Source organism: Lepidochelys kempii, chromosome 1, assembly GCF_965140265.1.
Source record: "Lepidochelys kempii isolate rLepKem1 chromosome 1, rLepKem1.hap2, whole genome shotgun sequence".
Taxonomy (NCBI): Eukaryota; Metazoa; Chordata; order Testudines; family Cheloniidae; genus Lepidochelys; species Lepidochelys kempii.
Window position 1 is genome coordinate 19,603,404 of NC_133256.1, and position 23,631 is coordinate 19,627,034.

Sequence of the window (23,631 nt, forward strand, 5' to 3'; positions counted from 1 at the left end):
TGCAGAACAGCATGACTCAGATTGCGGAGATGATTTGTCTTGTCTGATGGGGAAAAATGTGAAAATCTTGCAGGAACTCCACTCCTCCCCCATGCACTTGCCACTCACTTCTTTTTCTAAATATCACAGTTTCCTTAATCTCTCAGTTTTCTATACAGCGTGTGACAGGCTGATTGTGTCTGGAAGGTAGAATGTGGTGGGGTAGACCTCCCCCTTTCTGTTTCATTCGACTGGATAACAGTAGGGAATGGGTGTGCTACAACATTTGCAACACAAACAGCAATGCAGCGCCATTGCGCTCTCCAGCAATTTTCTATGTGCTTCCCATATATTTACAGTTTTCAGCTCTGCTTCCCACCCCCCTTAGCAGTTTCATTTTACCAGCTGGCAACGTAAAGCCAGACAAGTTGGCATGTCAGCACTTATCTCACTGCATATTAGTGAAGTAACTTGCACATCCTGTCTGATCATACAAACATTTGGCTTCTCAGATTCCCCATCTAACCCACAATGGCAGTCCTGGTGAGGAGCTTGTTTACAACAGAGTTGGCTCCAAATGCAGCTCAAGCAAAGTTCTAGTGATGGGGCTGTGTCCCCCAAGTATCCAGACTCCAGTGGCAAGAACAGAATTATTCATTGTGGGAGACCTTTTGTCCACTGGGAATTTGCTTTTCCCCTCAGCCAGCTTCTAGTTTTTTCATTTCATTTAAAAAAAACGTAGTAGGCAGGGAGGAGTGTGCCGGTAGGACTGAACATTTCATAGTTTAGACCATAGGTAACATTTTCAGACGTGCCTGTGTGAATGAAGAGCCAACCCCCTGGATCTTCTATGAGATCTCACTCACTCAGATGCCTTTGAAAATTCTACCCTCTGTCATTTTGCTTTCAAATGGCATCTAGATTTCTTCTTTATCCCCAGCAGACTCCTATTTCTCCTCTATACCCTCCTTCGTTTCTCCTCATGAGTCCCAGCCTTCTGAAAATCAGGCCCCTTATGGTATTATAAATTGGGCTCCCCAAATCACCCCAAATGGATATTTTCCCGGATTTCTTATGCTTTTCTATGGTTTGGGCCCTTGACTAGAGGACAGCTTGACTTGGCAATTTAAGGTAACTGGATTTGGTATCGAAGAAGGGGAAGGGCTGCTGCTAAAGACCAAGTGTGGCAATGGCCTGATAGATTACCCTCATTCCAGGTAATCTGTGCCATAAGGGATGGTCCTCTGCCTCCTACCAGTGTTGAAGGTTCTAGAGCCTCTGCATATGAGCTGCTCTACGGTGTGTCCTGAGGGTGTCTGGTTAAATCTGAACTGGAGTTCTTCAGACTGATGGTTGCTCTGGAAGCCTTGGAGCTGTGAAGAGACTGTGTCAACTACATCTGAGGCCATGGCAAGCCTGGGCTGCATAGGAATCTCATGGCTAAACTACAGGAGAGCATTTCAAATCAGAGGAAGATAAGCATTTGTATGCACTAGGAGCCCTGGCCCTGGACAACCAGGCAGTCCCTTCAAGGAACATGTAGATATCACGGTCACTGGTACCTTATGCACAGTTATTATTTAGCAACAAGTAGATTTGGCTTTTTGCAGTGTCCGAGAAACCCCCATTTATCTCTATTTTAAATGTTTCCCAGTTGTGTTCTGCACCTGTGCCATTTTGGGGATTGGCCTCATTTGGCTGCTGGATGGTGGGAAATTAGGGCTCCTTCCACCTGAATCTGATGACTACTTCCCACTGCACAACAAAAGACACTTGGGGCAGGCTTCTGTGCACCAGCACACGAGGTCAGAAGCACAGAGTGAAATAACACCACTAAAGTTCCCGTGAAAGGCTATATTTGTCTCTGGCCACCCTGCCTCAATGATGTGGGCAGTGAGTCATTGGCACTGTGTCCTGTATGTGCCCCTCCCCGCGCCTGCTTGTGGTTAGTCTGTGTCTCAGTAGCCATAATTTACTCAGAGGGTGTTTGCTGAAGGCAGCTGAGGAGTGGGGAAGGAAGAAACTTTTGGTGTTAGTGGAGGGACTCGAGAGCCAGGTAGGAATAGACTGAATGAGACCCAGAAGAAAGTCTCCATGGGAGTGTGCTATGTTGGTTTGCCCTTGCCATTTAGCATTTGTATGCCAGTCAGGCTGCAGCAGACCCGCCAATGTGACCATCTGTGTGGGTCATTTCCAAAGTTTGGGTGTCAAAGCTGCTGGCCACCCAGGGCTGCGTGGCCATGTACCCAGCTGCAGATGTTAGTGAATTATTAGCATGTGCAAATTGGCCCTATGGGCACAGCCCATTTCTCTTGGCAGGATTGCTTCATCTACTGCTTGATAGCAAAGCCGATCCCACAGAGGGCTGAGAACACTCCCCTTGTCACCACAGTTGTGGGAAGACCAGCCCTGAACCCCCTGTTATCTGGGGTGGCCCCAGCCAACACTATGCAGTTTGGATACCTTCAGGGCAAGATGGGTCCTACCCACCTCACCCAGGACAGAGGGGAATTGTAACTTTGCAGAGAACACCTGCATGGCTCCTGCCTCCTTCTCCCCATTAACCATCCCACACCCTGCCTGCCCCTCTCTTTCACCCCTAAACCTGCACTTATGACAAGCAGCTACATAACCCACATCAAGTGAGCTAGTTACCCTGGCCCATGAGGCAATTTTGGAAATAGATTTTGTGCGCCAGCCCCTGAAGCCACATCTACTTTCTGTACATACACACTCAACCTGTTCAGCCACCCATCTGGAAGCCCCATGTACTCTCTCACTTGCACTCTGGAATAAGCACATGAATGGGTATTTGCACCCATGCAAATCATGGAAAATTTAGCCTTAACGAACTTGCCCAAGGTTATACAGAAAGTCTGGGACAGAAGATGGAAAAGAAGCTGGGCCTCTTGACTCCCAGCCTTGTGCCTTGATCACAAGACCATCAATCCTTCCCCAACAGAGGACACAGCAAATATTAAGCTGGATTTAAAGGAGATCTTCTGCAGTTTCAATGTGCCGACAATTTTCTTGTAGCTCTGGCAATTGCTTTCCAGGGAATCATTTTCACTACAGGAAAATAAAAACTAGTCTTTCATTTCTGAATGGAGTAAAAAAATCTACTTTGCTGAAACAAAGCAGTGTTTATTAACAGTAACTGCCTGCTACACACTATATCAAGACAAGTAACTGTGTGGTTTGAAACCAATGGTAACCTTAATGCATACAGGTACTTAACCCAAGACAAGTGCTCTGTGACTGGTGAACAACTGCATATGCTAAGCAAACAGCTTGATGCAATCAAATAAACAGATTGATATTTGGAGAGTAACCTAGTTTTTTTGGTTATCTTTTCTCATACAGACAATCGTGTCACATTTTAATTACTCATTTTGTGCTTTTCTCACCACTTTTTGAAAAATGTTTGAAATATTCAGGCAATGTTAAGTGTCATTAATACATTTCAGTATCATTAATACCTGAATATTTCAATATCATTAATTGACGCAAACAATCCCCATTAAGGTCTTGATCCTGCAATCTGATTCATGCAAATGGACTCCATGCCCGTAGCAGTCCATCTCTGTGGCTCAAATTGCATGATCGTGGCCTCAATTTGTAAGGAATGTTTGAGATTCGGGGTAAAGTTTCCAAAGGCCTAAGGCCCACCCTACTTTTCTGAAGGTGCAGTCTGCACTTAAGAGATTGGCACCCTGGCAGAGAACTTGCACCTTGACTCCTTTCTTTGCCACTCAGCTGCTAGTGCAAATTGCAAGTGCACAAGGGAGGCCGGGCTTTTGCGAATTTGGCTCTTGTGGAGTAGTTTTCCTTTTAAAAGAGGCATCAAGAAATGCCATGATTATGCTGAGCCATCCCTGCTGAGACTTTACCCTATAGTACCCAAGAAATCTAAATTTTCGTAAACCTTCCCAAAGTCAGTTTGGTTTCATTTCCTAGAAAGCGTTCAAATTAACAAAACTCATGCTCATTAGCTGCATAAGGGATACCATTTCTCTTTTTACAGTTTCGTTCCCGAAATATGGTTAGAAATTTGCATTTCAAGCCATTTGCTCCAATAATAATCTTCTTTTTTTGAAGTTAAAAAGAGCAACAAGGAGAGAAAAACAAAACAAAACAAGCAATGCAATGTAAAGAGCCCCAAACGAAAGCAATAACTTACTGTAGCTACTTTCGCTATCGCTGGCATTAGAGGAAACATGTTCTGCAAGAACAGTACAGCAAATTAAAGAATATAACCAAGCACCGCAAAGCAGCTAGAACTTAAAAGATCTGCCACATTCATGCAAAGGTGAGTGTCCAGAGTGGAAGTAAAATCAGTGCAGCAGCTCCATCTGAAAAGCCCAGATAACTCATACCAGGAAGATGAAAGCTTTATCTCTTGGTATATCAAGAAGGGGGCTACACACCTGTGGCTAGTAATGTCTCTGGCAGTGGCATGTCTCCCCCTTGATGAATTGTATAAAGGGGCAGTGACATCCCAAACATCTCTATGCCAAAATACATGGCAGTCCATTCATACTTCCCAAGACTTATAGGCTAATTATGCAAAGACCTGGGTGTTTCGGCAGATTATTATTAATTATGAATAATGTGTACAATTAATGCATAGGAACCGTTCTCATTACAGTTAGAGCTCTTCTTCCACCCTTTGTGCCGATCATTAGTCATTGTGCAAGGTATCTTAGTCAGGGTTTGCCAATCAATGGGTTTTACCATATGTTTTATTTTTATTTATGTAACGCACACCATAAAGCAAGAATACCAGTTATGAAAATAACAGGGCTTGTCAGAACCTTTTTCAGACAGTACTGGCAGTTACCAAGATTAATGCCCTCAAGATTTGGGCTGGGGGAGGGAGGGAGGATCTTTGTCAGAAGCAGCCTGGATGCAGCCATAGGAACATAGGAGTTACCATCAGGATGCTGAACTGCGGTTCAACTAGTCCAGTATCCTGTCTCCAGTACTGGCTCCTTCAGAGAAAAGTGTAAGAAACCCCATAACAATACCCACTCCCCCTGGGGACCTCAACACTGTCTTCCAGAAATATCTTGCCTGCCTGGACCAAGGGGAAGGAAACTGTGTTTGGAAGGGTTAGGAGTGGGACTGAGAGGGGTGGTTTATGAAGGGGCAGTTGGCAGGACTAATGTTTTTTTCCTTTGTGCTTTTGGAGTGAGCCCACCAACCAGGTAGCTCTGGGCAGGTATCACTGGAACTCAGTAAGGGCATGAAGAACTTTGGACAAGCTCATCATATGTGGGAACTTGGGTTGTCTATGGACATCCAGGGCCTCTAAGGTCAGATGGGGTTAGTCTTTTGGTCATGAGTTCAGACATTCAAACATGGCGGGGAAAATCTTTGATCAGAACATAGAAGACGGCAGCCAACTGGAACTGCTTCTCCACTTGCAGCTGGCCCACAGCCCTCCCAGATGCATCTAAAAGATCCTGGTCATAGTTTATGGTTTTTGTTCCATAATGCTCATTTACTGGGGTGGAGGGATAGGAGACAGAGATGAGTCCCCACCCCAAAATTGGTAAAAAGTTAATATAGGCCCCTCTGGGGGACTCAATTTCATCCTCAATTTGACAACACCATTAAGGTTGGTTTCCTCTTTTTAAAGGATGCCAGCTCCTAGCAGACATAGAGGGTACAACTGGCATAATGATCTGTAGTCACTAATTTTGGGTGGCTTCATTTTTGGTGCCCAGTTGAAGAGATGTATTGACTTAATTCAACTGGTGTGTTAGATGCAAAGTCCTATGTGTGTCTACAGTTGGGCACCAAAAAACTGAGCCACCCAGAAGGAGAGACCATTTTTGAACATTTGGGCCATGATGTCTATACAGCTGCATGGCCTGCTCTTCCTCTGGAGTTTATATTGTTAAACTAATGAACATGTGGCCTTGGGCCACTTTTTCCAAGCATCATCATCAGCTGTACGTGTCCTTGGCAAAGTCTCCAGAGCACAAAAAAATTACTGGTAAAGACTGTTAGGAGCTGTCAAATATTTCTGAATTTTGCATTGTTGATGAACAGGTCTGGGCAGCTGTTGGCTTTTACAGGAAAGATATTCACTGAGCAAGATGCATATCAGACCAATCATAGTCTCATAATTAGATGTGATTGGATGTAAAAATCTAGTTCCAGGACAAACAGAATGTGCTTCAGCAAAATAATGTCTTACGCCAATATGCTCCTCAAATGAAAAGCAGGTGCTGTATGTAGCCAGCATCCACCACAACATAAACCATGCCTTGCTGTGGATAGAGCCACAAGGAGGCCAAAGGAAGACTCTGCAGTCTGAGCTCCTACCCCATCATGTATGAATGGGATTGGGGTACTGAAAATCAGTGGGCAGGGGGCATCGCTGGCAACTGTCCTGGGATCCTCAGACTGGGGCATCCATTCAGAGGTGAGGCATGGAAAGACCTCGCTCCTCCACAATATTCCTTGGGCTCCTATCTAAACTCACACTGTTACTGCCTGCCCACTTGCAGCTGGCTCATACCCTCCCACTAAAGGGAGGCAACTCACAGAAGTTAATACTCCCCAGAGAGAGAGAGAGAGAGAGCAACAGCAGAATCAGCATTTATGGCCAAGGTTGTTTCCCCATGGGCCTGTCAAGCGACAATACCACAGAGAGCACCCTGCCTCTCCCCTGCCCACCCCCAGTGTACCATGCCCTCCTCCAAATATGCACAGCTGTCCATGTGTTGAGTGGCACTGCAGAAATGGGGGTGGGGTGGGGAAGGAATGATAATTAAAAACAATCATGGAAAACATTGGTTTTAGGGTTTAGTAAAAGGTTCATTTTTACATTTGGAGCAAAATTTATCCTGATGATATCTCTTTAAAACCTATACTTACAGACTCGTAGTAATAGTAGCACTTGTTGTTGTTAACACATGTGGTATCAGATTGATGTTTTATACAGAATCACGAAGGCCTCTACTAACCAATAATCTACAGCCTCTCATAAGGCTGTGTGCCATTAAAAATGATGTGTTGGTTTAATATACATGATACATGTACTATCGGGGTGGGGCTGCAGGGATCTAGAATTGTGCTGATAGTTGAAAACTAGCTTCAGTATTAACAATGGAGGAAGTTAGCAAATAGTTTGCAAGCACAATAAAATGGTATATTAGGGAGACCTTTCTTTTTCCGGGCAGAGGTATTCAGTAGGGCTTTATCTAATCAGATGGACCCTGGTTCATTTTATGCAATGCAGAGAAGGTGCTACATGCATTGCTATCATGCTTTCCGTAAGCTATTCAGTCACGGCAAAATCAAAATTCTGCACATCATCCAGAAAACTAGCATTGTATAACTCTCCCTCTGCTGTTCAAGAGATTAAGTTTTCACCTTTAAAAAGGAAAGCCAACCATTATATGACTTAACATGTCAATTAAAAAACCCAAATCACATACAGAACAGTAGGTGATGCAATGTAACATTCACATACATTATGCCTCAATTAATCAGTGTCTTAAGAAAAAGAATAAGCATTGAAGGAAGAAAACAGCCAATTCATATGTAAGTAGTATTATTATGCTGGACTTATTCAGGGCTGGATACAGCATACTAATGTAGTTAAGTACATGGAATTCAGCTGCAAATAATTTATTTCATTCTATGCAATTTCTCTAGAAATAAATTACAGGAAACAAATTATTTTTGAAGAATCATCTGGCAAAATGCTGCATTCTCTATAATACCAATTCCTGAGGTAGGATCACTGCATACCAGAAAAAGAAATTGCTCAAGTGTAGTGACAAAGGATTGGTCGCTAATGGTGACACAGATCTAAAATTAGTTATGGAGAAGGTTATGTCTTTCCTCGCCTGCAAATAGTTTCTTCCATTAACAGCAACCTACTAATCTACAATCTGGCAAAGTAACAAACACTCCCATGCAAAAAGCTGAAAATGCAGAAGCGGCAGCATAAATAATTTTCTATTGATCTTCTCAAGATGTTTAAATTTCCCTTCATATCAAGATGGATTGCTGCTCAAAGGCGCATTCTAGGCAGCAGTACAAGTTCTAGGTATGCTACTGTCTACAGAATTGTCATGATGGGAACAAAAACTTACTGTTAGAAACAAAAGGAGTTATTACATCAGAAGTAAAAGTGTCTGTTTGATTCACTATATGTTATTAAATATTGTCATGCAGAACAAAACAACTGAAACATTTTTGGTGCATTCACAGCTGGGTAACAAATAAAACTCTATCTTGTGCATGCTGGGAATGGAAGGTCCTCAGAGAAGGAACAAAAGCCAAAACAAAAACAGAACACAAAAAAAAAAAGTTGAAGTGACCATTCCTGGGAACTTACTCAGAGTCTTTGTTCCATAACCGTCGTCACCTAATCCGGGGATGTCCTGCACGGAAGTCCCCAGAGAGAGCAATGAGAAAGGAAGAACAGCCGCAGAAGAGGAAGGAAGAAGTCAGTGGAGTTGAAATGGATACTACCATGACTGACCATGCAGATGGAGCAATCTGGATCCCTGCTTTCTCTTTTTGAAACAACTTTAAACCCACATTCCACAGTAATGTTCCCCAATGAAAAAGACAGTGACCATTATGTACTCTCTGCTGCTACAGTTAAAGAAAACCAAAACCAAAAAAACAAAGAATCCTTAGCAGATCAATTTTCAGGGAAAGAATATTAAGGGAGAGGGGAAAAAAGCTACATTTCTTCTGATATAATATCAGCATACACATTACATTATTCTGGATACTCAGAATATATAATGTAGGCATGCAGTGAGTGACCAGATTCTATTAAGAGGATTACCATTGCTTTAACTTTACTGTTTAAAATTAGAAGAAAACTGATGAGAAATAGAAAAAGTCACCGAGTGTGGTTTTCAGTTCAGGATTAAAACACTCAACAAAGTGATCAATGGTAATCAACAAGGAGATTAGAACCATCTAGATTAAGTCCAAAAAGTAGTAGACACAAAAATGATTCTGGAATGTTTGTGGGGGTTTTTAAACCAAAAATAAAATTAATGTAATAATTTAGGAGAAATTGTTTTTACATCAGTTTGGGCCAGTTCTGGATTCGAACATTTTATCTAGGAAAGAACTGGATTTAAAACAACAAAAATAATCAGCAACATTTATGAAAAAGGGAAGAAATTTATACACTGAACTCTTCCAGCCAGAAGCCAAGGTCACTGCTTTATCTTACTCTGAAAAGAATGTTTCAAGGGAAGGGAGCACCAGCTGGATCCAGACTGCAATCATACATTGGTCACAGTAGTAATACCTCACCTGCCTGCCTTTGATATTTGTATGCCTAGATGTGTGGGGTACTGGTGTCATGCGTGTCACCCATTTTTGTGCTGCATGTGACATCATCTCCAAGAGGTTACTTACGTTCTGGATCACTTGTTTCCTGCTCACTCTGCTCCTTGCTCTTGTAGAATGGGAATTTTCGTGAAAAGATGAAGTTCTTTTTACGCTTGTCATTGAATGACTGTGAAGGAGAAAAGGCATGGGGCAAAAACAGGGACGTCTAATTGTTGTCACACTCATGCTGACAAAACAACTAGTTTGTAAAAGTGGAGAGAACTGTAGTGACTCAAACCAGTCAAAACCAAGTGGTTGAAAAGAATTAGAAATGATTTTCAATAGGATTGCAGGTTAAAGGACATAATGTCTTGAAGACTGATCAGTTTTATTACAGATGGGCTCAAGCCACAAACTTCAGATCCAGATTTTGAATCTCCAAAGCTTGGGGTTGTTCCAATAAAGAGTTTTGGTTTAGCCCATTATAATGATAGGATCCATTTATAACATTTGGATCCAAATATGGTCATGGATTCTGATTTCTCCCTCTCCTCCCATCCAAATTTCAGGGGTGCTTGGATCTGGGGTTTTGGTTCAGCCTCTCCAGGGCATGTCACCTGAGAAGTGCTGAGCACCTGCCACTCAAATTGAAGTCAATGGCAATTGTGAGTGGCTCAGTATATCTCAAGATCAGACCACTGATCTTTAATCATAGTAAATTCTGCCCAGAATTAATTCACTGTCTAGAAAAGAGTAGGCTGTACAGGAGAAATCGAAGAGGTCCATAGATTCACTTTCAGTAGACATGCACGTTCAACTCTGTGCCAATTAAAAATACATATTTATTTTTGGCAGCTGTTTCAAGTTCCATAAAAAAAGTTTTATTTCCCCCCCTTAATTTTGAAATGTGTGAGGTACAATTCAAAGACTTGTTCAAGTAATCAAAGGGACAATACTTTCATTTTAGTTTGTACACCATTGTCATTCATTAGTCTTGGTGCATATAGTTTCAGTTTTATATAATCTTGTAATTGAATTCTGCTGCTGCACAATATTTCTGAGCAATTTCAGCTGCATATCCTGCCAAAACTCTACATATGGCGAGTTAATACTTAGGTGAATGGTCATTTTGTGTGAAAAAAGGTGTTATTTTTGTAGACAGCTGTAAGGCTTCATCACATTATATTAAATCGTAGCAGGATATAGGCATTAGGCATTCAGTGCCAATTTCTTCTCATCTCACTTAAGCAATTAATCTAATTTCTTTGGGACTGTTTGCATGAATAAAGGAACCAGGATTTGGTCCTAAATATACAATTAAATAAGGTCAGCAGCTGATAATATAATTTGTTATGTTAACAGCATAGAAGGTGTTCTAGAATACAACAGATTTCTAAAAGATGTGAAGTCAAAAAATTTAACACTTAAAAAACCTATGAAAACAGGTATTTTACTTGTGTCACAAAAGTTTCATGCCACTTTTACATGTCAAGCATATTTAAACTTTAGTAACTGAAAACAAAAGAAAAAAATACACATGTAGAATAAATGATCCATGAATATCTTTCAAACATTCAACCTGAAATTAATGTAGATGTCATGCACAAGTAATACAGACAGCATGCAAAGTCAAAACAATTCAAACATGAAAGAAAGCCAGGGACTAAAAATATGAACATGACAGATTACAGTAATTTGTGGGTGAAAACGGGGTCGACATGCAAATTACATCACTTAAATGGCCTGCAGGGTAGAATGGAAATTAAAATGTGTTTTCTGTGATCACTTCTTTTATCTTTCCAAAGCAAGGAATGTAATATGTTAACATTTCCTGGGTTATGAAAATGTTGTTTGTCATGATTAATCCAAGTTTGACATAATAATATACTTTTAAAGGAAAAAATTATATATGCAATAATACCTCAAAAACCAAAGTGGTCTAAAATCAGTCATTTCATTACCAAATGCCTTTTCAGTTTGGAATTGAAGAGAAGGTTATCAAATTGGTATATAAATATACTGTGGTTCATAGAAACATTAAGACGAATCACCATTCTAGTTCACATTTATAAAAGATATCCTCTTTATGAAAATTATTCCCCTCAAGCAATCTATAGCAAAAACTGCAACAAGTACATTTCAACCAGAAAAGTGTTGTTATTTTTTTACTTCTTATGCAATATAGCATGGGACAGCTAGAAGATCATTCTTCTTAGCATATTAAATTATTAGAAAAGACTGCTTTTTCATAGAGAAAGAAAGTATGGGGTTCACAAATTTCCTGGCTTAAAATTCCTAATATGACATTAATTAGGCATAAACCTGGTTTTCTGGCTCCAAGAAAAGACACCAGTATAACAAATGTGCTATCCTGCTATCCACTCTCCCTTAACCAAATGCCCATTGTGTGTCCAGTTGCATAGTATTGGATTTAATACCTTCCATGTTGTGACAGATATTCAAATAACTGTACCAGGATAATACTTTAGTTTTTTTGACCTTAAAGAATTTCCCTGTTTTTTTTTGTGTCAATAACATTTCTATAATCAATCTGTTTTTCTCTATAAGGAGCACTAAAATATGTTATTTACAAATTATTGTAACACATTCATGTGAAGCTAAACAAAACATCTAATTTTTAATCTAAAGATAAGGAGTACTTGTGGCACCTTAGAGACTAACCAATTTATTTGAGCATAAGCTTTCATGAGATACAGCTTACTTCATCGGATGCATACTATGGAAAGTGTAGAAGATCTTTTTATATACACACAAAGCATGAAAAAATACCTCCTCCCACCCCACTCTCCTGCTGGTAATAGCTTATCTAAAGTGATCACTTTCCTTACAATGTGTATGATAATCAAGTTTGGCCATTTCCAGCACAAATCCAGGGTTTAACAAGAACGTCTCGGGGAGGGGGGGGAAGGGGGAAAAAACAAGGGTTTTAACTTAGTAGTTGGTGATAAGCATTGCAGAATCCATCAGGACATTACTCTGACAATTGTATATTAAGAGAGATCATCCTGTCTTAGAAAAACCCTTCCCACTACTCAACTAAATCACTCTTGAATTCGGGTGTCTTTGCTAGTAAGTTTGATTCCGTATTCTCTGTGTAATGTATCTATACTGTACTGGAATGAGAGACACGGTCTTGATGGAATCTAATGTCTGTATCTTTTCCAGGGTAGTTTTGTAGATGGGAAAAGCTTTCTTTTAAAGAGATGCCTGAAAAGCCATTGTGGCTTCCTAGCACATTCAAAATGCTTTCTTCAGCTAGTTCATTCAACCAACCTGATAGCTCCCAGAGCACTGAAAAGTCACATTGGTATCAGGGAGTGGCTTTTAGAGTTGGAACACATAATCAATGTCACCTTTTCCCACCATGTTATAACAATGGTTTGCCTTTACCTGACAATTTGAAACTGCTTTGCAAACATTAAGTCTCAGGAAATCCCTCAGAGATGGGAGCATTATTACACTCATTTTACAGGGTCCTGTGGCTCGAACAGTAGTCCTGGCTCTGGGAGACACAGATTCAATTTTCCACACCTCTGAGCAACATAGTCATACCGACATAATTTGATAGCGTAGACCAAGCCTAAAACTGAATTTTGGTTAGAGCAGGCTCAGATCAAGGTAAATCTGCCAGCCTGGTTTCTCTGTGAACCTAGAGATTTGGAAATTGGGAACGCAATGAAGAAGTACAAGCCAGATAAAAATACCCAGATAAAAAATAAAAAATTAGTGGGGGAAGCAAAAGTGTATGGGAATCTGGGAGGCAGTGACCATGAGTTGGTTGAGTTCAGGATCCTGACACAGGGAAGAAAGGTAAGCAGCAGGATACGGACCCTGGACTTCAGGAAAGCAGACTTCGACTCCCTCAGGGAACGGATGGCCAGGATCCCCTGGGGGACTAACTTGAAGGGGAAAGGAGTCCAGGAGAGCTGGCTGTATTTCAAGGAATCCCTGTTGAGGTTACAGGGACAAACCATCCCGATGAGTCGAAAGAATAGTAAATATGGCAGGCGACCAGCTTGGCTTAATGGTGAAATCCTAGCGGATCTTAAACATAAAAAAGAAGCTTACAAGAAGTGGAAGGTTGGACATATGAACAGGGAAGAGTATAAAAATATTGCTTGGGCATGTAGGAATGATATCAGGAGGGCCAAATTGCACCTGGAGCTGCAGCTAGCCAGAGATGTCAAGAGTAACAAGAAGGGTTTCTTCAGGTATGTTGGCAACAAGAAGAAAGCCAAGGAAAGTGTGGGCCCCTTACTGAATGAGGGAGACAACCTAGTGACAGAGGATGTGGAAAAAGCTAATGTACTCAATGCTTTCTTTGCCTCTGTTTTCACTAACAAGGTCAGCTCCCAGACTGCTGCGCTGGGCATCACAAAATGGGGAAGAGATGGCCAGCCCTCTGTGGAGATAGAGGTGGTTAGGGACTATTTAGAAAAGCTGGACATGCACAAGTCCATGGGGCCGGACGAGTTGCATCCGAGAGTGCTGAAGGAATTGGCGGCTGTGATTGCAGAGCCATTGGCCATTATCTTTGAAAACTCGTGGCGAACCGGGGAAGTCCCGGATGACTGGAAAAAGGCTAATGTAGTGCCAATCTTTAAAAAAGGGAAGAAGGAGGATCCTGGGAACTACAGGCCAGTCAGCCTCACCTCAGTCCCTGGAAAAATCATGGAGCAGGTCCTCAAAGAATCAATCCTGAAGCACTTGCATGAGAAGAAAGTGATCAGGAACAGCCAGCATGGATTCACCAAGGGAAGGTCATGCCTGACTAATCTAATCGCCTTTTATGATGAGATTACTGGTTCTGTGGATGAAGGGAAAGCAGTGGATGTATTGTTTCTTGACTTTAGCAAAGCTTTTGACACGGTCTTCCACAGTATTCTTGTCAGCAAGTTAAGGAAGTATGGGCTGGATGAATGCACTATAAGGTGGGTAGAAAGCTGGCTAGATTGTCAGGCTCAACGGGTAGTGATCAATGGCTCCATGTCTAGTTGGCAGCCGGTATCAAGTGGAGTGCCCCAAGGGTCGGTCCTGGGGCCGGTTTTGTTCAATATCTTCATAAATGATCTGGAGGATGGTGTGGATTGCACTCTCAGCAAATTTGCGGATGATACTAAACTGGGAGGAGTGGTAGATACGCTGGAGGGGAGGGATAGGATACAGAAGGACCTAGACAAATTGGAGGATTGGGCCAAAAGAAATCTGATGAGGTTCAATAAGGATAAGTGCATGGTCCTGCACTTAGGACGGAAGAACCCAATGCACAGCTACAGACTAGGGACCGAATGGCTAGGCAGCAGTTCTGCGAAAAAGGACCTGGGGTGACAGTGGACGAGAAGCTGGATATGAGTCAGCAGTGTGCCCTTGTTGCCAAGAAGGCCAATGGCATTTTGGGATGTATAAGTAGGGGCATAGCGAGCAGATCGAGGGACGTGATCGTTCCCCTCTATTCGACATTGGTGAGGCCTCATCTGGAGTACTGTGTCCAGTTTTGGGCCCCACACTTCAAGAAGGATGTGGATAAATTGGAGAGAGTCCAGCGAAGGGCAACAAAAATGATTAGGGGACTGGAACACATGAGTTATGAGGAGAGGCTGAGGGAGCTGGGATTGTTTAGCCTGCAGAAGAGAAGAATGAGGGGGGATTTGATAGCTGCTTTCAACTACCTGAAAGGGGGTTCCAAAGAGGATGGCTCTAGACTGTTCTCAATGGTAGCAGATGACAGAACGAGGAGTAATGGTCTCAAGTTGCAGTGGGGGAGGTTTAGATTGGATATTAGGAAAAACTTTTTCACTAAGAGGGTGGTGAAACACTGGAATGCGTTACCTAGGGAGGTGGTAGAATCTCCTTCCTTAGAGGTTTTTAAGGTCAGGCTTGACAAAGCCCTGGCTGGGATGATTTAACTGGGAATTGGTCCTGCTTTGAGCAGGGGGTTGGACTAGATGACCTCCTGAGGTCCCTTCCAACCCTGATATTCTATGAGTCTATGAGTCTATGATATTCTATGATTCTATGATTCTACCCCCTACTGCTCAGTTTCACCAGATGAGGGTAAGTTTTGTTTAATACTTAGAAATGTATATTTTTGTTTCTATTTTTAACATTTATAAATATTTATATGAACATTTGTTTAGTGACAAACCAACTGATAAAACCTTTAATGCCACTTACTATCCAGGAAACCTAATTTTAATCCTGAATGAAATAGAACAGGCACCAAAAAAAAATCACCAAAAATCTACAGGCGAATTAAATCATGAGTAATAAGCAACATCGGTTTTAAAAGGACAAATCTTGCCAGTCAACTTGATGACAAATTTGGATTAGTTTACAAAATGAGTGAATGAAGTCACTGCCGCAGGTGTTGTATATTTAGATTTCAGCATGTCATTTAGTATCTCACAAAAATTTACTCTTAAAATTCACCCATTGGTTTAGATGTGAACACTGCCTTATGGACTGAAAATTGGCTGAAGACTCAAAAAGAAAGTGTAGTGATAAAGGGCAAAGTACCAAACTGGAGGTAGTGTTCCCTTGGATTTTGCTGGGATGGGTGGTGTTATTCTTATTTATTACTGATATTACAGGTAGCTCCTAGAAATCAGTGCCCCATTTTGCCAGGCGCTGAATCTCTCTCACAGCCTCTGCAGTGAATTCATTGCAATGGCCTTATCTTTCTTGAGTACTCCTTTAGCAGCTTGATCATCCGGTGGCCCCACTGATTGTTTAGCAGGCTTCTAGCTTCTGATGTACTTAATATTTTTGCTGCTAGTTTTTGAGTCATTGGCTAGTTAGTCTTCAAATTCTTTTTTGGCCTGCCTAATTATACTTTTACACTTGACTTGCTAGAGTTTATGCTCCTTTCTATTTTCCTCAGTGGGATTTAACTTCCAATTTTTAAAGGGTGCCTATTTGCCTCTAACTACTTCTTTTACTTTGTTGTTTAGCCATGATGGTATTTTTTGTTCCTCTATGTTTGGGGTAAACATTTAATTTGAGTCTCTATTATTATAAATTTTAAAAATTTTCCATGCAGTGTGCAGGCATTTCATTTTTGGGACTGTACTTTTAAATTTCTGTTTAACTAACTTCCTCATGTTTGTGTAGTTTTCCTTTCTGAAGTTAAATACTACTGCAGTGGGCTTCTCTGGTGTTCCCCCGCAACAAGGATGTTAAACTTAATTATATTATGGTCGCTATTGCCAAGCGGTTCAGCTATACTCACCTCTTGGACCAGATCCTGTGCTCCACTTAGGACTAAATCAAGAATTGCCTCGCGTCTTGTGGGTTCTGGGACTAGGTGCTCCAAGAAGCAGTCATTTAAGGTGTCAAGAAACATTATCTCTGCATCCCGTCCTGACGTGACATTTACCCAGTCAATATGGGGATAGTTGAAATCCCCCATTATTATTACTGAGTTTTCTAGTTTTATAGCCTCTCTAACCTCCCTGCGCATTTCACAGTCACTATCACTGTCCTGGTCAGGTGGTCGGTAGTATATCCCTACTGCTATATTCTTATCATTGAAGCTTGGAATTTCTATCCATAAAGATTCTATGGCACAGTTTGAGTCATTTAAGATTTTTATTATATTTGACTAATGCTTTCTTTCACACATAGTGCCACTCCCACAACTGCACAACCGATTCTGTCATTCCTATACATTTTGTACCCTGGTATTACTGTGTTCCATTGATTACCATCATTCCACCAAATTTCTGTGATGCCTATTGTATCAATATCCTTATTTAATACCAGGCACTCAAGATCACTAATCTTAGTATTTAGACTTCTAGCATTTGCATATAAGCACTTACAAAATTTCTCACTTTTTAGCTATCTGCCGTTATGTGATGTCATTAAATGGGACTCTTTCATTTGACTGTTTCTGATCAGATCCTAACTGTACTTTATCACCTTCCATCCTCTCCTCCTTACTAGGATACAGAGAATCCCCATTAATAGATCCTCCCCTAAGGGATGTCTCTTTCTGAACTGTGTGCTCTCCCACACCTGTTGTCTTTCGCCCTTAGTTTAAAAACTATTAGGACTATTCATCTATATAAAGTTACTCACACTGCCTGAGTGTTTGCAGCACCAGGACCTAAATATTCATAACTTGGCTAAGTGACAAGCAACGTAGGACATCATCTTACAACTATTTGAAGGATGTAGAACAACAAAGATGGAAAGGATTTATGCAGTGTGGTAACAGCAACGAAGAGTAATGGGATAAAATAAAGAAAGGGGAAATTTAGATTCAACACAAGAAGAAACTTCTTGACAGTGAAATCAATTAGAATGTGAAATAGTCTCCCCCAAAGGAAGGGAAGAAATCTAGAATCACTTTGCACATTTAAAACAAATCTACTAATAATAAATACTCTGAGGAATAACACTGCACTTGAAGGGGAGAGGGGGAGAGGAAAGAACTAGATGATCTACTAGAAACTGGAGCAGAAAAAGGCCTGAGATTCTGTAATTAACTACCCGCACAGCCGTCACGAACTTGGGCTTCATTCCAGCTCAAGCTCCGAGTTAGACTATCTGAGTCACTGCACTAAGTAATATGGTCACTGTGTAGTTCTCTTTTTTATGGTGCTCTCTACTGCTACAAAATTTAATTGGCATTATTAAAAATTTGATTTTTGTTTTGGCAATATTGTGCCAAGCAGATTGGATAATTCATTTCAAGGGAAATAAGAAGATGGCTTTTTAGTGGCATTCTACGCTCAGGTGCACCATGGAGATGTCTCCCTGTAATTCCATAATGATGAGCAATGAGTCTGCTTTGTCACAAAGCATCAGCAGTTAAATTTGTGTGCATATAATGAGAAAGCATTGGCATGCTGCTCGCTTGTGTGTGCTCATGGCACTTCATATATCTTGCAGTATCTGTTAGAAAACTTCTTTTCATCTTAAATTTAGTTTGGTTTTGGTCAGATGTTTTCCTATCTCTTTTTCATAATTCCTGATGATCAGGAAAGCGTTGATTTGCAACTGAATATTGGTTGTTCCTTAGAGTTTCAAGTGAAGTTTACAGCATTGATTTCCATTACTCAATATTTTCAGTTAATCTGATCCACTGGATAACATGTTATTAGTCATGTGTGCTTTTACACAGAACCTGCTTCTCCCCAGTCTTGCACCTTGTGTTAATCATTTATTACCACTACACTTGGGCACTCACCTCACACAGATGTAAACAACAGTGATAGGCAGTGCAGAAACAGGCCTATTGTGTATAGAGAATGATTTACATAAGGAACCTTATTATGCTGCCTTTTTGGAGTGTTGGGTAAAGAGAGACCTTAGGACTATATGCATCAGGTTAAGAATACCTTACTGCACATTCAAAGACTGTCAGTGGACTAAAACTTTGATCCATCCAGTGTAGAGAAGGTAAGTATAATTCCGTTCAAGCATAAATTAAAGTTGCATGATTAAGCAATTAAATTAGGAAGAAATTAAGTTACGCAAACAGGGCTAGGTTAATAGGCATGACAGGAACATGACAGGTGCCTGGCTCCTGGAGTCAGGGAATCAGGTCAGATTCTCATCTCTCAGCTTTCATTTAAAACATTTGTATTTTTAGACTTCATGGGTGTGATCAAAAGGTTTAAGGGTTTAAGCCAATTTTTAACTATTGGACATCAGGGTCAGACCTATGTGTGTGTGAGGGTGTTCTTATCCCACATCTCCCTAGTGTAGGGTTCTTACACCTTCCTCTGAAGCATGTGGTATTGGCCACTGTCTGAGACAGGCTAATGCACTAGATGGATCTTGGGTTTGATCCACTGTGGAAACTGCTATGTTCCTGAAAGTTTCCAAACATGGCCTGAGAATAAATGATGCAGTGACACTTGCCTGAGTCTGCAGCCTAAAACAATAGCACTGAGAAATATGACCTGCACTATTCATCCCAATGAGGTAGTAACTCTGAAGTCCACTGCTCTTGAGGGCCTCCCACCAAAACCAAACTAATTAGTGGCTATTTTAAATACCTTGACTTAAATATTACTCTACGTACCATGCATTTTCTTTTCAATCAGTGGCACAGATTTCCTTAGATGCAGTTGAGAATATGAGCCAATTAATATTAAGTTAATTTATCTGTGCATACCACAGCCTTAGGTTTAATTCAGGATATGAGGTAGCAAGCTATAAAATTAGCATGCACATATAGTTAATTTAGCTCAAACTTCCTTAGGTGCGGTTTAGGAGAAGAGGCAGCTAACTAGGATGATAACTGAACTGTGAATTTAGGTGTTCTAAATATGGCCAGCAAATTTTCAATATCACTGTATGTTATAATTAATCTTCAGTTCCCCATATAAAGATATATTGTATTAAATGACTTTAATGAACTCTTTCTCTGGCATATGCAGATTTGTAAACAATATTGAAAAATGCTACACACCTGTATCTTATATAAAAATAGTGCAATATGCTACACACCTGTATGTTATAGAAAAATAAGTTAGTAATATAGTGTACGATCTGAGCAACAGTACGACATCCTGCAATTAACCATCATGTGATTAAAGTGCTGCAGAAACTGTAAACACTTGATCAGAATGCATATATATATCTATATATCTATAAGGGTGCAGAAACGTTTTGAGTGCCACATTGAAGTTGGCCTTTGACTGTTTAATCTTACAAGCTGCCTGTATGCAGAATAGTTCTTCCCTATGTGGATCAAGTCCATTCTGTTGTGGGTTTTTTTGCATTTCTTTTACCTTCCCCACATACTCATATGTTGCATTTTGTTTCATATCATTTATGCTTTCCCTGTCCTATGCATTAATACAATGGAGCCCTATTTGGATTGAAAACCCTCCCTGAGAACAGTTCTTTTCAAATAACAATAATAAACAAGTTTTCATTTTTTTTAAATGCATGAAAATATTTCTATTGGTCTTATGTTCAATAAGAGCCTGTATTTTCAAAACATACATTTGGGCCCAAATTTGACCTGACAGTATCCCTTTAAGGTTCGCAGAACTATTTCATTATTAACACGAATCTCTTTTAGTCATGCCGACTCCCTAGAGATGTCAGGGGTGTACATTGAAACGGAAGACTCAAGTCTTCCTTTACTTTCAGCTGCAAGCTTGGCCCAGCAGAATGTATTATTAAATGATTGTATAACTGTATAAAGTGCTTTGAGATACCCTGGAATGATAAGAGACTAGGCACTGAAATTGTTGTGGCTGACTGCTATTCCATCACCCACATTTAATTTCATTACTTCAGCAAAACAACAGGCTAGAATGTTGATGTCAGCAGTCCCTCTAATATTTCTGGCCAAAGCAATGAGAGAGCCCAAAGGAGCAGGGCAAGGAAGGAGAGGTGGAAGCAAGAGGCAATGAATGGGCTTAGGACAAAGCTTAGAGTTACTCAGAGCCAGAGACCTAGAGTCAACTTCACCACTGGCTTACACCAGCTTCTGCTGTCATAAAGCAGGGAGCAAGGATCTGGTGGATGCAAAGCCTGCTGGCGAGGGGTTGCAGTGGAACAAATAAGACCCAACTTCTCCTCCATCAGTTGGGCCTAGAGGTGGCCAGCACAGTCTGAACTGTGGTGCTAGCAGGGGACAAAGGGTGGCCTGGGTGGTATTGAGATGTGCTCATTCCATGCCTACCCACTGCAGCCTCCATCTGTGTGGCACCCAGGGAGCCTCTGGTGGAACTTAAAGCTGCCTAGCAGAATGCCGGGAGAGAGGGTAGGGGTGAAGATGGTGCCTGTATGTGCAACTAACACCTCCCTGTGCTGGGGGGTGGGGCGTTTACCTCAGATCTCTGGCAAACAGCTCTAGATGCAGAACTGTCAAATACTAATCTCCTGGGTCAATAACAAACATTAGTCAGAAATCCCAGTGCAGCCAAGATCTCTGCTCTGCACTTTGCTTCTTATCATCTCCATCCACTCCTTCAGGCTTCTGTCAAAGCACTGATCTTTGAAAAGTCAATCAGTGAGAGGTTTCCCTAGCAGGTTTAACTTCTGTGAAGAGCCTGGGTTATTTATTTTTTGTTGTTTATTTTTATTGTTATTTTTTTCAATCAGTGGACCCGTCACACTGCACACACAGGTGCACGTGCGGATAAATGGAAAACAGAGAAACTCTGCTGAGTTTCTGCCAAAAACAGCATAGTGATGTCATTAAAGGAGAAACAGGCAACCACTACAGTTTACATATTCTTGCTGGAACAGCTATGACATTACAGTAAATGCTGAAGCCCAATTCCCATCTGTCACCAGGCTAGTGGTGTCCCAAGTGCCCCCTGAAGGCCTCAGGACAGCCCTACAATTGGCCGCTCAGTTCCTCAGTTAACCTGAAGAAGAGGCTTTTACAAGTCCAATAACAACAGCCCTCCTTAGGATCTGGTTATTAATTTAAAGGTACAAAATAAACACACAAATCTTCCCTCCAGCTGGGCACAGCCCCAAACTCCCCTGGTGTCTCAGGGCTTTCCTGCTTTAGCCATTTACTCCCAGCCCTTTCTAGCTGGAGCGACTCCTCTGGTCCCGGCTCTTCCCTGCAGGAGCCTCTCTCAATCACTGCAGTTTCTCTAGACAGAGCCTCCTGAGCTTCTCCCACTCTCTGTAGTTTCCTGCTACCCTGGATGAAGGAACAGCTGAACTCTCTCAGGTGTGCTTCTGCAGTACATCAAGTTTGTCTAGGCCCAAGCCCCCGGCCCGTGGAGGGGTAAGCAACCTTGCTAACACCATCCTACTCTTGCTTTTTCCTCACACTGGCAGCGTTCTTGATGTTGATATCAGACATAGAGGAGGAGGGCTTCATTGAACATCAAGATTGCCAAGAGAGGAGAAAAAAGTAACCTACTTTACAGTTCTACAGAAGGGATTTTGGTCACTGATTTTCCCCTTTGGCCTCCTAACATGGTTAATTTGGACATAAAAATGTCGGACAAATATCTGTATAATGAGGACACAGGTGGAATATGCTGGGGTCATACAATTAGGCTCAGATTCAGGAAATCACATGAGAACATGCTTAAATCCACCCTCGGAGAGTCCATCCCTATTCAGGACAGCACTTAGGCATGTAATTGATTTAAAGCACACATTTAAGTCCCATTGACATACATGGAACTTAGGAATGTTTTTAAGTGCTATCCTTGATGCTTTCCTGAGGTAGGGTGCTCTTCTACCTTTTAAAATAAAGTAATTTGAGTAAATTTAATGCTTCTTAGAAAGGTACCTTTGTTTATTCACAGGCCATGTTCACCATGGGCTACAGTAAGGGCAGGCTTCCCAACATTGCCTCAACAATGTGTCTTAACCCTGCCCTGGAAGTCCACACTTCTACATGGGAAGGAGTAGGTTAGTTGCAGTGTTGATGAAATCCTTGGCCTTTTAGCTGAGACTTGCAGATAGATTGCACATGAGGCCAACTGTATTATTTAAAGGGACACTGTTAACTTGAAAAAAAAATCACACTTCCACCTGAAGAGTTTCTATCTAATATTGTCAAAAGTAACCCCTTAAGAAAACTGTTATTAGAATGGATTCAATAATATTTGTATCTCTGTTTCTGTGCATTGGACATCGCTTTGCGGTTCCTCAATTTCACTCTTGGTTTTGACAATGCATACCTTTTCCCAGGCCTTGCAGAAAGGAATTCACCAACAGCAGGGCTGAAATGGAAGAGGCAACAGGCAGGTGTGTGCCCAGAGAGAACGTAGCTGACTTGAGCTTCTTTTGAATTGCTGCACTTAAGGCTAGAGATAGGTGACATTTGTCAGCCTAAACTTAAAAGAAAAAAAAAAGCAGACTTGGATCAACTGAAACATTTTGCAAATTTGTGTCAAATTTGCCAAATTTTTTCAGTTGAAAAAAATGCAGAGAAAGTCAAAATGTTTCATTTTGACAATCAAAATGAAACGTTTTGATTTTAAATTACTTTTTGCTTTGAAATATACTTCAATTTTTTTTAAAAAAAAAGACACAAACTCACACCTAAAACAAAAATTTTGTTCAACCTGGAATGAATTTTTTTCAATTCTTTTTGGTGTGCTGAAAAATTAGAAAAAAATTCATTTCAGGTTGATCTGAAACAAATTTTTTCCTGATTGTTTGTTTCAGCCACCGAACAAAAAAAAATCTATGAGCCCTGAGTAGAGCTATTTGCACAGGGCTAACAAAAAGACTATTGTAGACATCAAGGGTGGAGCAGAAAAATCCTGAAGATAATTCCAGGACATACTATTTTAAAGAGGGCTTCTGGCAGGGCAGCTGACCTCTGAGGGTACATCTACACAGCGTGTGGCAGCCCACGGC

General features: G+C 41.1%; 1 protein-coding gene across 18 annotated transcripts in view; it reads right to left on the bottom strand.

Moving 5' to 3' along the window:
* DLG2 (discs large MAGUK scaffold protein 2) overlaps positions 1 to 23,631 on the bottom strand; it is a 1,493,215-nt gene that overhangs the window by 19,430 nt on the left and 1,450,154 nt on the right. For 11 of the 18 annotated variants that reach the window (XM_073336088.1, XM_073336081.1, XM_073336158.1 and 8 more), the window contains 2 exons: positions 9,388 to 9,487; positions 4,160 to 4,201 (listed from right to left, as the gene is read on the bottom strand). In XM_073336088.1, coding sequence (XP_073192189.1) covers positions 4,160 to 4,201; positions 9,388 to 9,487 — 142 coding nt within the window. Of the gene's footprint in view, positions 1 to 4,159; positions 4,202 to 8,338; positions 8,385 to 9,387; positions 9,488 to 23,631 lie in introns of all 18 variants that reach the window. The other 7 variants (XM_073336128.1, XM_073336117.1, XM_073336250.1 and 4 more) reach the window with 3 other exon arrangements.